The sequence below is a fragment of the Centruroides sculpturatus genome, unplaced genomic scaffold (genome assembly GCF_000671375.1).
Source record: "Centruroides sculpturatus isolate CEXI.00-Female unplaced genomic scaffold, Cexi_2.0 scaffold11, whole genome shotgun sequence".
Taxonomy (NCBI): domain Eukaryota; kingdom Metazoa; phylum Arthropoda; class Arachnida; order Scorpiones; family Buthidae; genus Centruroides; species Centruroides sculpturatus.
In genome coordinates this window covers 169,146-185,012 of record NW_019384501.1, presented here as the reverse complement: position 1 = coordinate 185,012, position 15,867 = coordinate 169,146, and the positions used below count along the sequence as shown (strand labels likewise).

General features: G+C 29.1%; 1 protein-coding gene across 6 annotated transcripts in view; it reads left to right on the top strand.

The window, feature by feature from the left end:
* The first annotated feature begins 1,223 nt into the window (after positions 1 to 1,223).
* The window catches only part of LOC111622061 (period circadian protein-like), a 78,336-nt gene continuing 63,692 nt past the window's right edge, over positions 1,224 to 15,867 (top strand). For 2 of the 6 annotated variants that reach the window (XM_023364378.1, XM_023364375.1), the window contains exons 1-5: positions 1,224 to 1,299; positions 3,474 to 3,612; positions 6,046 to 6,137; positions 14,928 to 15,014; positions 15,096 to 15,207. In XM_023364378.1, coding sequence (XP_023220146.1) covers positions 3,528 to 3,612; positions 6,046 to 6,137; positions 14,928 to 15,014; positions 15,096 to 15,207 — 376 coding nt within the window. In that variant the 5' untranslated portion in view covers positions 1,224 to 1,299; positions 3,474 to 3,527. The other 4 variants (XM_023364377.1, XM_023364376.1, XM_023364379.1 and 1 more) reach the window with 4 other exon arrangements.

Below are 15,867 nucleotides of genomic sequence, written 5' to 3'. Positions count from 1 at the left end.
AATGAAGAGATGGAAGAAAAATAAAGCATGCTACAAAAAAAAAAATATATATATATATATATATACAAATAATTACAGCAACATATAAGGTTGCTGTAATTGAAGAATATTTAATAAAGAATAAATGAGGAATTCTGATCCTTTATGAAGGAAAAAATAAATAAATAAAGGATAATTACGTGAAAAATTCTTCTTTTGTTTACCAGCTGAATATTTTTAGATTTTGTACAAATAATAATAATAATAATATCTACTTAATTAATGCCTATTATAAAAAGTTTTCAATACATTTATTGATTGAGATTTATCTTAAAAGAAAACAGCAACGTGATGTCTTCAAGGTCAGTAGAACTGTTTAACCAATTTTCTAAGGTTATCTTTGTTTCAATATTATCATCATTTTAAATACTATAGAGAATAAAGAGATCCACAACAAGAAATTCAGCATCATAAATATGCTCAAAATTTAATAAAATTAATTAACACTCTTAGCAGAATTACATTTATAAAAGAAGTATCTTCTGTAAGAAAATTTCTTTAAAATAAAAATTTTTAAGTTTATGAGTATTAAAAATTCTAGGATTCAATCTCCGTATACATTCACAGCATGTACTATATAAAAGTCACTTTTGTTAAATGGAGAGAAACGAAATTTCTTATGTTCGATCACAATAATAATAAATAATAATAATAATAATAATAATACTTATTGTCACTGCTCAAGAAAAAAAAGTAAAGGCTCCCCCCTGTTATTACTTCATCCCAACATAATACTAGCGAGTGTCATTGCTGACGCAACTAAGTGGATTAGCCATGGGTAGGCCTATATATTGAAAGGCACATGCACAAGCAACGTGAACAGCACCAGAAACGTGCCCAGTCATAAACATGACCTTCTTTCTTATACAAGGAAGATAAGTTCTAATCTTCTTTTTAACTTCTAACTTATAGATAGATGATTTTCTTTTTTTTTTTTAATATTTTTTTCTCTTCTAAATAAAATTTTTAATTTAGTTTTCTTTATTTTTTGTATAAATTATTATAATTTTTTTTCTTTTAATTCGAATTTTAATTGCGTAACTTCGTGTTTTAATACGCTCGTGTATATGACTCGAATTTATTGAGATTCCGCTAAGTGGTATGAAATAATCGTTAAAAAAAAAAAAAAAAAAGGTTTTGGTTGATGAAGCGTGATGTTCTGCAGAATCGTCATGGCAACCGGATACAGAGCTACTCACGTGTCACGGTGCGTGAAACCTTCCATTGCACAGCGTTGAGGAGATTAGTTGCTTTCTGTTGGTGAGTGGTTCCGTCTATTCTGATCTCTAATAACAATTTAGAAATTGTTTAGTAAATTTAAAGAAAGAAAGAAAAAAAGTAAATGCATTTTCTTTGTAATTTATAGTTTTTTTCTTTTTTTTTTAAATTTAATTTTTAAATTATTATTTAAGATATTTTTTATGCTTTAAATTTATAGAAAATTGAAGTTTTAACACTTCTCTAATGTAATTTTGTATTGTATTTTTTGAGATTTATTTTAATAATATTTGATTGCAAAAAAAAAAAATGTAATTTTTGCTGATGAATTTTTAGCATTTATTTAAGGAAGAATGGAATTTTTGTTGAGTACTAATTTAGTATTTATTCTTTTTATAAGTAGGTGAATAGATAGTATATTCGTTTGTTTATTTGTAAAATATGTCGCTTAGTACTTATTAATGTTCTTGATTATCACTTTGCTTTATCTATTGAATGCTAACTTAATTTAAAATTTGCACAAGAGCATAGTTTTAATACGAAATTAATAATTGTATACATTTTTAATTTCGTAAAGCATAGAATTTCAAGTATAAAAAAATTAATTTTTATAATAATCAAATTTTCTATTCATAATTTTTAATAAGTATTAATTAATTGTTAATTAATTTGTGTATGCATTCTGTATTTATAAGTTTAAATTTTTAATTTTAAAATGGAATGTTTGAAATGAGAGCATTAAATCACGAATATAAAATTATAATTACGCTCACTTGTCATTGGAGTTTGTCACTGGATATAAATTTGAATAACAAGTGAATGAAATATTTGAATATTTGTAAGCAAATTGCTCAAAATATAATTATTCGGTGAATACAGAATATTTATACATCAATATAAATATTTATCATTGAATTAAGTATATAAAAAAAAAGTATTTATTACGTATTTTAGCTTAAATTGAGAGAAATCGTTAAGATTTAATTCGAAATTATATATTATAAATTCCGAAATGATTAGAAATATATACTATACAATAAGAATAATACTGTATAGAATTAAAACACTTATATATAATATTCTATCAAGATAAAAATTTTATATAAGAATCACTTTTAAAACTAGAAGAAAATTTTACAAGTTTTATATAATGTGAGAAGAAATTGATTGAAAGAAATGAATCTGAAATCCTTTTTCCTCTATTATGTGATTTCTAAATTATTTCTTTTATTGTCGATTTCTTTAGATTTAATTCTCCTAGTCATTCTGATCGTTTTATAACCTTCGACAATCGTAAAATGTTAAGAAAAACTATGGAAACATGCACTGAGTATCTGTGTAACTATCAAGAAAACCGAAAGGATATGAATACTGTCATTTATAGTATTTTATTTATTTAAATCTTTCCATTCTGAAAGCACTAAGATGGATAATGAATGATTGTTATCCAAAGTTCTCACGGATATTTTAACACGAGTATAGTTATATATCCGCGCTCATTTGTTAATATAAAAAGACTTAAGTGTAGATATTTACAACACAAAAAAAAAACACAATTATATATTTAAATGTGATATTAATACATTTTAATTAAGAGCTTATGTTAAAAAAAAGGATAGATTCTCAACGAAAAAGATGAATACAATTTTATTTCCTAGAAAATGTCTCTTTCAGAAATCTCGTACCCCCTGGGTTGAATGCACCCCAGGTTAAGAAACATTGGTATAGAGAAACTGTAAAGCTATCAAGAAAGGTTTATAGAAAATCAAGAAAAGTGAGAAAAGATATTCTGTATAGGTTTAGTTTTTCAATACTCGTTTCTTTAACCTTTTAATAAATGAAATAATTAACAAATTATTATGTGAATATACACGTTTAGTGAAGGAATAAAATATTCTTTCAACTAATCTAAACGAAAATTGATATATAATAGCATAAAATAAAGGTCTATAATTTTTTTTTTTTCAAATTGCAGCCCAATTAATGATTTTATCGTTAAAATTATTTAATTATTTCATAGATTTTATATATATTTTAAAAATATTAATATTATATAACTTCATTGATTCTTTTTTTCCTAATATATTCTATTGCAAATAGTAAGAATTTCAATTGAATGTCTTGCGGTTCGTGACAAAATTATGATATAATCTATTCAAAGTACTGTACTGTATATCAAACATAAATTGTAAATAATTTTTTTTCTTATTTAATAGCATTATTTTATAAGAAGTTAGAAGAAAAATTATGTGGAACCACTTTCAACAAACATGACTACAGTTTTAGAATCGCATAACAACGATATATCTTTGAAGGGCCTGAATCCCATTCTTTCTTGCATTCATAATATTCAAGGTAAGCAATAATTACTAAAATAATTTGTAATAATAATTATAATTTAAGTTATATTTATAAAAAAATAATAATAATTTGTTATTACAATACAATTAACGAATTTTAGGCACGTATTAATTAATTAAATGATCTTTTAATACAGGGTTTTTTATAATTTAATTAACAGTTGTATAATTAACTAATTCTTTCACTCTTTAGACAGATTTCTTTCTACTAATATTGTATTTAATAATTTCGTGAAAGTACAGTGGTACCTCGTAACTTCCAATCCTAAATTCGGCAAAAATTCGTTTCGGAGTTCGAACGATCCTTTAAATTTCGAACTGTACCGTAGTGAAAAAACGTGCTCAAAGCGTGTCTCTCGCTCTCGTATTACGTTCATACGCTTTATTTTTGATGTGTTTGGTTACATATATTGTGTGTTATTCGTCGATTTTTAAACAATTTATTTTCTCAGTTTTCTTTCGTCGATAGGTTTTGGTCGTTCCATACGTTTTATTTCCTTTAAACGGAACTTTTTAAACCACATTTGACACGTTCGAAGTTTAGGAGCATCTTCTCCACACACATTACGAATTTTTTTTTTTTTTTAAATAAATTTCTAAAAAGGAAATCAGGACGAAATATACTTTTAAACCTTTTCCTTTTTCATCTTCACAGAAAAAATGATCCACATTGGCGGAGTCGACCTTTCTTTATAGGCTACTTCCCCGTCTAAAACTATTCAAATCGAGTAAAAAGTTCCGACAAGGAAGACGTCAATATTTTTTTATTTGTATTAATCTTTATTATTTGTACTTTTTACAATATGTTTAAAAGAATATTTTTTTTCTTTTACTGTTTGTATAGCGCTATATCTTTCCCGAAATTCATAAACATAATATTTCGGATATGCTTTTTATTTGAAGACATTTTCTACTTGATTTTACTCAAACAAAACGTGAAGTTAAAGTTTAAAATAAGCTTTAAACAAAGACTATAATCTCACATTATCGATAATGTGTTAAATTCACAACTGTTATAATTAAATCGCATATCTACGTGTGACGGCAGATGTTAAAAATACGCGAAAACTTTCTGTATAACGCAATGTACAGAAACAACCTTTCGCATGTCATCAGAGAAGTGTATGGAAGCAACAAAGTCTAAGAGAAAGTTTGTAATATCGACTATTGAAGCATGAAAGCGGTACAGGTGTGATGAATCGGGCGGCCATGTATAAGATACCGAAATCAACGATGTGCGACGAATTAATAGACTTACAATACTCATTTTATTATGCAGTAACTTACGTATTTTATTTATTGTTTTCGTGTTTTAATTTATTATTAGGGCATTTAATTGTGTTATTTTTATCTTAAATTACAGTATGTGTATTTACTGTTTTAAGTTTATCGAAACGGGTATTGTTTAGGGTCTGGAAATGGATTAATTCACTTTCCATTATTTTTAATGGGAAAAATTGATTCGGACTTCAAACGATTCGGAATTCGGACAGTTTCCTTGAATGAATTAAATTCGAAATACGAGGCATCAATGTAAATAAAAACATATAAAAGCAAGTATGGTGTTTTCCTAATGGTGCATTTTAAGAATTAAAAGGACAATCTCATCGCGTGCGGTTTCTAAATACTTTACTATAAGGACTATTAAATTTACTACAAGGTATTTTTGATTTATACAATTGTTATTGGAAAAAAGTAAAGAAAGAATGAAGATAATCTCAGGACAGGCGTAGATCCAGTCCCGGTCTTATTTGTAGGTGTCTTTGTTTTTAGTTTGGTTTGATAAGGCGAAGAAACATCAAGGCAATCTGCCAACAGAGGTACCTCCCAGGAGGATTTTCTGTGGGAAACTGGTTTCTGTTTAGGGTGTTAGACGTATGAAGAAAACCCGGAAAACTCCATGTGCCAGCCCATAGGTCAGGTGTGAACTAGTGTTCAATGGTTTTAGCAACTCGTGGATTTTAATACGAAATTTTTTATTAAGGAGGATATATAATCTCTTATCCTGAAGTGTATTCAGGAGAAGAGATCATATTTCTTCCTCAATCAAAATATTTAAATATATATATAAGAAATCTATGACAATTACTTAATGATTATTTATTCATGTAATTTTTCTACTGGTAATAGTTAAATAAATCAAGCGTACTTTATATAGTACAAGTCTCCCAAGATTTATATGCAAAAGTAATTTTACGCCCAAACATTTCCCTACGATAATACCTAGATAAGACACTGCTTTAGTACATTTTTACGAATTTCTTTCTTCGCGGTTAACTGACTTTTGGGCCACCCTGTGATGTTATTTATGGTAAACTTTTGAATCTGTTGATTTTCATTTAAATATATAAGTTATTTTATTTTTTAAATAATTTTAAATTGTAAATATCTTTTCATAACTAAAATGCATTTTTTTTTCTTTATTTAGATACACAAAATAACATACAGGAGAATAATTCGAAATATTTCAAGTCTCTCTCTTTAAAATATTTAAAAAATGAGCAGTGGTTAAAAAGTGAAGTGAGTATTATATATTTGTTGCAATTAAAGATTATATAAATTCTTATTTATATAAATTATAAACGATTATATACTATTTAAGAATTCAAGGATGATCAAAAATTAAATTTTTCGGGTTGAGCAAATTTGATTTTGTTTCATTTAATATTATAATGGCTTATTTTCAATTACTTGTATGTTTAAACAAAATATGCATAAGAAATGTTATATAATAAGAATTCATAAACTAATATACAAGGAATTCTAAATAAACTAATAATTAACAAGAACAATTATTTCATAATTAAGTTATACAATATATTTTTGAATTTCTCTATATAAAAATTTAGCTTATAACTATTCCTAAATAATAAAGACATCACAATAAAATTACTTGATTCTCGTGAATTTTTATTCTTATTTTATTACAGATTATTATAAAATTGCATATAACAAATCTTAATAATAAAGGATCTAATCAGATTCATTTCATTAGTAAAATATACTGGTACTTTGAAACCGTGCTAGTAGTTATTAGTAGTAATTCAAACACAAATAATAATCGTATTTATTTTCAGGCACTTGGCAATTCTTATCATCAACTGAATAAAAACTTGATGATAAGAATTGCCAAGTGCCTGAAAATAAATACGATAATTATTTGTGTTTGAATTACTACTAGTAAAATATAAATACGGTTGACCTCCTATAACACTGTTGATAATTTACTGTAATGCTGCTTAGCTCTTTAAAACAGTTGACCCCCTATAATACTGTTGATAATTCCATTTTATATGAATTCCATGTTGTACGAGTCACTTAGATTTTACAAATACGTGAGCCATTTACAGCCCGGCACACGTATTTGTTAAATCTAAGTGACTCGTACAACATGGAATTCATATAAAATGGAATTATCAACAGTATTATAGGGGGTCAACTGTTTTAAAGAGCTAAGCAGCATTACAGTAAAACTTCCATTTAAAGGACTTCAGATTTAACAGACAAAATTTCCGGTCTGGATATCATACGTGAAAATTAACACCCCTGTTAATTTTAAAATGCTTTTTATATGTAATTAAATTAACAGATTTTTTTTTCAAATCCAAGAATTGCTGCTCTTAAGAATATTATTTATTTGTTTAGTTAAATATAATTAGTGTATTTTCCAAAAAATGTTTGTTTATTTATTTCAATATAAGTCGTATATTGCAGTCTCGGTACTATGGTGAGCACATAAACAATAACATATGCAGAAAACTTTTTTATGAAATTAAATTTTCGTACATACATAATTTTTAATTACACAAACGTATAACCGACACTTCCTCACCTGAATTAGTTCGTTAAATCGATATTTTACTGTATTAATAATGTAAAATATTTGGAAATTCTTAAATAGTACGCATTAAATTTACTTATATGTAAATTAAGTACATCATTTTTTTTATCTTGGTGATTTTTATCACATTAAAATGAATGAAAATGAGAATTTCTGAATAGATTCAGTTTTTTTTAAAAATTGGCATGAGTTTTTTTCTTTTTCTATAAAACGGTTGCCGAAATATAAGCAATTGAAAAGGGCAAAAATCGCCAAAAAAGCTATATTTTCTTTTCTTCATCCTGCACTGTACACACTAGTAGAGAAAAACTACTTGGTCTAAAAAGCTCAAATTTTAAACTTAAACATTGATTGCACCACACTAATGAACTCTGCTTCTGTTCTCGAAAAAACAACACTACATTGTTTCCTGCTGCTCTAGCTTATGCCCTCCCCTGCTAAGGTATACACATATCCCATTGTGGATTTGGGATTGGTCAGATCACTTCTCCAGTCTGCATCTGTGTATCCTTGAAGTCAGTGCCATAACTAGCCATTCCTGTGCCCTGTGCAGGAATTTGTATTTAGGCCCCTTAATTAATTAGGTTTGGGAAAGTAATAAAACAAATACATGCATTTTGGGCCCCTCTTTCAAGCGGGCCCTGTGCGGGTGCACCTGTTGCACCTGCCTAGTTACGGCACTGCTTGAAGTGTTGTTTTTCCAGGTATGAAACCTACGAGTCTTTTTAAGATAACAGAGAACTTGTTTCGCACTTGTCGATTACTCCTTTGTAAAACTGGCTAAGGTTTGACGGCAAATACAATATCAGGCGTGATTGTGCATGCTAGATAAAACATTGATCCTACCACTTGTCTTTATGGCACATCATATACTTTGTTATCTTTTGTATGAAGTTTAAATTTGATTCCCGGTTCCATCAGTATTGATGTAGGCCTTGCATCTATCATCCCATAACATTTCAACATCTTGTCAATTAGATGTTAAAATAGTTCAATAGTCCCTTTTCCGGAACGTTCAGCTTTTATTGACAGAATAATTTTTGCCTTTCTAAGGTCTTTAACTTCGAATTTCCTGTTTATATTCTCATTCAACATTTGTAACTGTTATTTTCTGTACATGTTAAAAGGATATCATCGACTTGTATATCCATTATCAGTTATCGCTTTGTGTCAAAGTAAACACACGGATCCACCTTCGATTGGATTAGGCCAAGTGATTTGAGAAACAAGTCCATTCTTTTATTCCACTACTGACTTATATGCTTGAGTCCATAAATCCCTTTTTTTCACAGCAAACTTTGTCAGAATAGTACTGATTTTTCTCTCCTGTCTAGGATAGTTTAGTGTATATCTTTTCATCGAGATATTCAGTCAGATATGCATCTTTAATGTCGCAATATATGCACTATCCTTGATAGCTGCCAAGGCAGCAAGTATACTGTAAAGATTATTTTCTTGAACTTTACATGTGAAAACACCTCTGCATATTCAATGTTTTCAAGTTGTTGGCATCCTCTTTCTACGAGATGTGCTTTATACTCAATTATGTTACCACTGTCCTCTCTTTTTTGTTTAAAAACCCATCTTGAGGTAATAGTGTAGCATTTTGTTGGAAGATCAACAATTTCCCAAGTTTGCTTTTCTTCCAAATTTTAAAGTTCTTTTTCAATGGTTTCCCTCCGTTTTTCTGTATCATTTATGTGCATTGCCTCTTGTACTGTCATAGGCTCTTTATTTTGAGTTATGTTCAATTTGCATATTTTTCATTACAACATGAACTTAGTTGTTTTTCTTTCTTTATTCTCCAATCTTTTAGTTCTTGTTCTTCTCGAACTTGCTCAATAGCTTCTTAATATTCTGTGATCTTGAAGTTCCAGATCAATGTTGGCTTCACTTTCAATGTTACTTTCTCGCCTTGTCTCTGGACTGTCCACTTGTCTGCTTGTAGTTTTTTTGTCATCTATATCAACATAAACTTCAACTTCTGTTTTGGATTTTGTCTTTCGTACTCTTCGTTCATCTTAAAAAGAAACACTGTGTCTTCAAAGTAAAAACCACAACTTACCGTAATTTATCTGTAGTTCTGTCCTATACTTATATCTTTTTTCACCTTCAACATATCCAATGAAAAATCACTCTTTTGCACTATTGTCGAACTTTGACTTTCTTTTCACTTTCAGAATATGTTACTATCCTCGACATTCAAAAATTTGCAAGTCTTGCACTGGTGCCTTGCGCTGAAACTACTTCGTACAGTATTCAATTTTCGTTGTCTATTGTAATAATTCTATTTTTTATATAGTCGGTTGTGTTAATAGCGTCCGCCCACAATAAGCCTATCTTTGGTACAGTTTTCTTCGATCGTCACACATCTTGCCATTTGTGTAAGACTGGTTTAGACATTCACACTCTTCATTTTGTTCGGGTGTGCACGATGTTGTTTCTTCCGGTATTCCTGCATCACGTGTATATTTTTGCAGTTGGGTGCTGCAATATTCTGTGCCATTGTCTCTGTTTTTGTTATATTCTTCTATCAGTTTATATTTCGGTCTACCTCTTAAACTCAACGAACCTCTCACTTACTTCAGCTTTTGATTTTAGGAAATATATCCGTGCATACACAGTATCTACAAAAGTCATCAACAAAGTTATGTATATATTTTTCCTTGTCCTTTGACAAAGGTTTTACTGGTTCCATGACATCAGTGTGTATAAGCTGCAGTGACCCAGTTTTTTGTTTTCACTTTTGTCATGAGGTTTTCACTAACTTTTCCTTTCAGACACGTTGCACAGCTTTCAAGGTTCTTCTTGGTGACATCACCATCAAGATACTTTACGGCTTCATTAATTATCTTACGTCCTACATGACCTAATTTGAAATAGATTATGTTCATGTTCGTGTCTAGCTTTACTGTTTTCTCTGGACACGCTTCGTCATAGACTTTTCACTGTCTTCCACCACGTACAGTGGTGAAAAACTTCATCGTTTTAGTCCAATGCAGTCAAACGGTCATCTTTAAAATGCATCTAAACATTTTTCTCTGTTAAAGCACCAATATTCATTAAATTGTCTTCAAGTTCTGGTACATATAGTACATGATATACCTACTGTACTGTGCTGTAGTCTTACCTTAACAATAGCATTTTCATCTCGTAAATGTAATAAGACACTTTTGTATCCCTTGACTATGTTCACTCTCCCATTCGCTACTGATACTACAGATTCATTCAGAGCGAAATCATTGAATTTTTTTCTGTACAGTGACATATATTCATTTGCTCCACAGTATTCATACCATATCAGGTGTTGTGATATGTCTTTTGTACACATGGTGCGATACTCACTTGTCTAGTTGATATTTGACTTTGGATTCAAGGCTCGGTATACAGCTTTATTTGCTGCAACTTTAGAATAAGTCATTGGGTTATCATACTGTTTATTTTCATTACCTTTTATTCTTTCTTCGGTGTTGTTTTCTCTGGACGTGTTATGCCAGCGCTCTCGAGCATGTGACCAAGTTTTCCGTAGCAGTGACACTTTGCCTTTATCATTTTGCTCTTCTTGCTTCTGTGAAGTAGTCTTTAATACTTTCATTTCCAAATCTTTATTATTTTCTTCAATTTGTTTACGGCACTCTATCCGTTTCTCTTCAAGAAGTACTTTTATTACTACTTTTGCATCCAAATTATCTTCGTTTTGTACAAGTGTTTTCATTAGTTGGTCATACTCGGATGGTAAACCCATTAGTACGATAAGCCCCAATTCCTTTTCGAGAAATCCCATTCCAATATTATTTAACTAAGTAACAAGCGATGTTAATTAGTGATACACTACTGCTTTGGCTCTGAAAAGGCCATACAAGATAGTTATTGTTCGTTAACATGCTGATTCTATGAGAAAACAGTGCGAAAATGGAGCGAGTATCGCCACACAGCATAAAAAAATTTTTGACATCAGTGTCCAAACAACTTCCAAAATTATGTTTAAAAAAAGAGCTTGCCTTGTCCAACGCGGAACATGGAGAATAGGCAGTAATACTGGTTCAAGGTAAATACTGTACTGTTTTTTGGTCAGTAGAAGTTAATGCATTTATTTGTTACAGGCACTGATCGCTGTGCCTTAACTTGCTTGCAACCAAGATGGTGACCGGAACGGCAGTCGCTGTTGATTTTCACATTTGGAGGCGAATATTTGGCAAAGGGTCGCTTCTCTGAATTTTCTTTATTCTTTACCAATAACTATCGTTAGCTTGTCTGATCACCATGCTGGGTTCTCAGTTAAACACGCGATAGGTTTAGCGGAACACACAGTGTGACACTCTGCATTAGGGTTTCACTAACGGGATTGCGGGATCCTGGCTGTTTTCTTAACCCGGGAAATCCCGCAAATTTCTTAAAAGTTCACTTTTTTTTCTTATTTTGTATTAAAGTTGAGGGAATTTTGCAAATAGAAAGTATAATTAACCCATAAACTGTCAGAATACATTAGTATTTATTAATTTTAAACCTGTTTATTAGCCTATTTGTGGTAGAACTCCGAAAATTCTTTAGGCTACTTGTCGTAACCTGTAATACTGTATCTTGAATAATTGCGCTGATGCTGTCTTAATTAATATTACGATTTTGGAGGTTGCAGAACATATTCAATTACTTTAAAAATGAAAAAGAATTATATCATTCGATTTCAAGAGATTTTTTATATCTTAAAAAAAATAATAATTAATTATATCCCGGGAACAGTTCACTTTTTTCCCAAAATCCCGAGACAAGCAAAGGACCGGGAAATGAGAAACCCTACTCCATATATCGCTTGGAAGTAGGCTGTAGGCTAATTTCGGGAAGCTAAATCTTGCATAGGTCTATAGACCTATGGTTTCTTTGATATTATTGCATCACTTTAGGAAATTCTTATAAGTCAAAATCAAATTAGTAGTTGCATTAGTTTCAATCAAAACAGCAAAATGATAAGGATGCTCTTTATTTTTAAACCATTTTGATCAATTTACATAATTATTACGAGTATCCAACTCTGAAGTTTTTGTCTTACGCTTTGGTGTTGAGTTACATCTTATTAAAAAATCTCAAGATATTTTAATCTTATGTGGTTTGGCCAAACTGTATGATATTAAAAAAATATTCTTTCCAAAGATATCTTTCAAATGTGTTTTTTACTTTTCCCTTGTTGTGTACACATAACGAGGGAAAGAATTGGAATTTTGTCAAAGTATATAAGGGGAATTACTAAACACGTTTTCCTTATTAACTTTAAATTTTATTTCCTATTGTTGGATTCGATCCCGGGTTCCCGAGAACAATAGGCTGTGTCACCTTGACTACTCGGCCACACAGCCATCTATTTTTAACAACTGTCATCACTTAACGTAGATATGTAATTTAATTATAACAGTTGTGAATTTAACACATTATCGGATAATGTGAGATTGTAGTCTTTGTTTAAAGCTTATTTTAAACTGTAACATCACGCTTTTTTTTTTATTAAGTTGAAATGTCTTAAAATAAAAAGCATATCCGGAATATTATGCTTTATGAGTTTCGGCAAAGATATAACAACATACAAACAGATAAAAAAAAAATCATAATGTATATGGGGAAGATGATCCTAAACTTCGAACGTGTCAGAAATGGTTTAAAAAGTTCCGTTTAGGAAATTTTGAACTAAACGATACAAAACGTATGGAGCAACCAAAAGCTATGGACAAAGAAAAATTGTAGGAAGAAATTGTTAAAAATCGACGAATAATACATAATATATATAATTAAACACACCAGAAATAAAGCACTGTAAACATATAAGTGTAATGCAACAGTGAGAGATGTCTTGGGTGCACAACAGATGGCATTTATGCTTTGAACCCAATTTTTACTACATGTTCAGTTTGAATTTTGAAGCATCATTCAAACTCCAAAGCAAAATTTTCGTCAAATTTAGCAAAGTTACAGTTGTTTGAAGTACACTTTAAGATTTACCAGTTGTTTCAGTAGCTTCTCATTGACATAAAGTATATATGTGATTCTTGAAAGATACTGTATTATTGATTCTAGGATGCTTGGGTATCATGATTGTAAGGTGCTGTATTAGAATTGCAATAAAGATTTTAAGTGTTACTGAGGGAATTTGGAAAAATAAATTTTATTTAATAATATACCCTATTCCTCTAGTGATAGTCTCTCTTTATAGATTGTCCATGCAGTGTTCTATGAGCTTTTCATTTCAAAATTTTATGTATTGTCTGCCCTTGAATATTATTCGTGAGCTATATAGAAAGACCAGTTTTAATTTAAGTTTTTGCTTGTAGTCTGTGCTTATATTAATACATAGTTTGCACATCTTGATGAGACATGGCTTATCAGGATGTACATACTAGGGTCGACAGATAGTTCTCAGACTTGTTGCAAGAATAGGGTACTAATTGTTACATGAAGAAATGCAGAAAAGTAACCTCTTTTCAGTTATAAAAGAGTATAAGTGATGGAAGATCAATAATTCTGTGAGTGACTTTCTTACAGGATTAAATTATTTACATTTAATACTATATAGCAGTGCTATTCAATCTATGGGTTGACCCCAAATGGGGTCACAGAAAATTACCTTGGGATCGCACTGTTAAAATGTTTGAATACCATTGCTATATAGGATTCCTATAAAGCGCAGATTTAGTAGATTCAAACTGAATCAGTTTTAGTTTGTGTTCTATGTTCATTGTATTTTTTAAACTGAGAATAACCATAATCACTGAAGTTAGAATAATTTTAAGTAATGAGCTTAACAGTTAATCACTTCAATTAAAAATGAATTTTAATTTATTCTTATATCAGTAAACAAAATTTCTCTAATTAAATTTGGAGAAATTTTAGTCTTCCAACTACGTTATTGCTAACAAACAGAAAAACTTTTCGGATGAATCAACAATTCATCAATTAATTTATCCTTCATAGATAAGAATTCAACAACAATGATTTTATTAGTGTAGATTAAAAAGTTTGTTTAAATGATGAGTTGCATCATATACTGTGTTTAACTTAAGAAGTGGAAGATTTGTTTGAAATAGAATTTTAATTAATATGATGCTACTGCAACTTAAAGCTACAATTTCGTGCATTACTGTATGAGCAGTTCTTAACTACGGGATTTTATTTTAGTTATTTTGTAATAAATATCACTTATAACTATAGTCACCCTCCTTTGTTGAATGTGAAAGTTGAAAACTTATTAATAATTACACATATTAAAATAAAGAATGAGCTTAAATTTGACTTTGAATTTTCAATTAGAGGTAGATAGAATCATGCTATAAAAATGATACAGTTTATTCATATTCATATTTATATCAGATGCTTATCTGTAGATATAAATTATTTAGTTATTTATTTTTATTATATATAATAATTTCTTTTTTATATGTAGCATTTAAAAATTTTTAAATTTCAATTTTTATTATTAAAATCAGGAAGGATTTTGCTTGGCAATATCTCTTCAAGATGGAACTACACTGTATGTCACAAGTTCAGTTAAGACAATTCTGGGCTATCCCGAGGTAACAAGAACTATATTTAATTGTTCATCAATTTAATTTCTATTAAAAAGTTTATAACATCAGTTTTAAACTGTATTTTAGAATGTTTTAGTTGGTGAATGTATAATGAAATTTTTATATCCACCTGATTGTATTGCTTTTGCTGAGCATCTGACTCAAGGTCTTAATCACTGCTTCACAGAGAATGAAAATGGTATAATTTATAAATTTAAATAGACTATAAATATGTGTATATAATAATTATAATAATAATCCTGAGCAATACATGTTTTTTATTAATAAAATTTAAATTATTACATCATAAATTTAAAATTTTTATTTATTCTTGCATTTATTTAGTTATAAAATCGCAAAACAATAATGACAAGTTTACACAAAAAAATTTATATCTGTTGTTTTGACTTTGTTATAATTATTTAGGTAGAATAAAATTAAATTAGAACATCTTCAAACCACAAAACTATTTCAAAATATAATTAAACATTTAGAGGAAACAAAATTAATAAAAGTGTTAACAGATTTTTTTTCATTATTATGAACTCCTGCAAAATATTAAAATAGAATTCTAGAAATTTTGCTGATAAATGCCAAAGTCCATTATATATTCAGCATTACATTACACAAGATTATAAATATTAAAATCTGTCATAATTGTCAACTGCTTTATGAAAGTCAGCAAGCATAGATTGGATGTTCAGAAACATACACAGAAATCAATTTATAAATTTATTGAAAGGTATTTTATTTCAACTGGTTAAAAGTAAAAATCAAGAAAATGTATAAATGAATTTTTGTAAGGTGTTGGGACTGAAAAATTAAATGTATAAATGAAAACAGGAATAAGCAAAAAGTA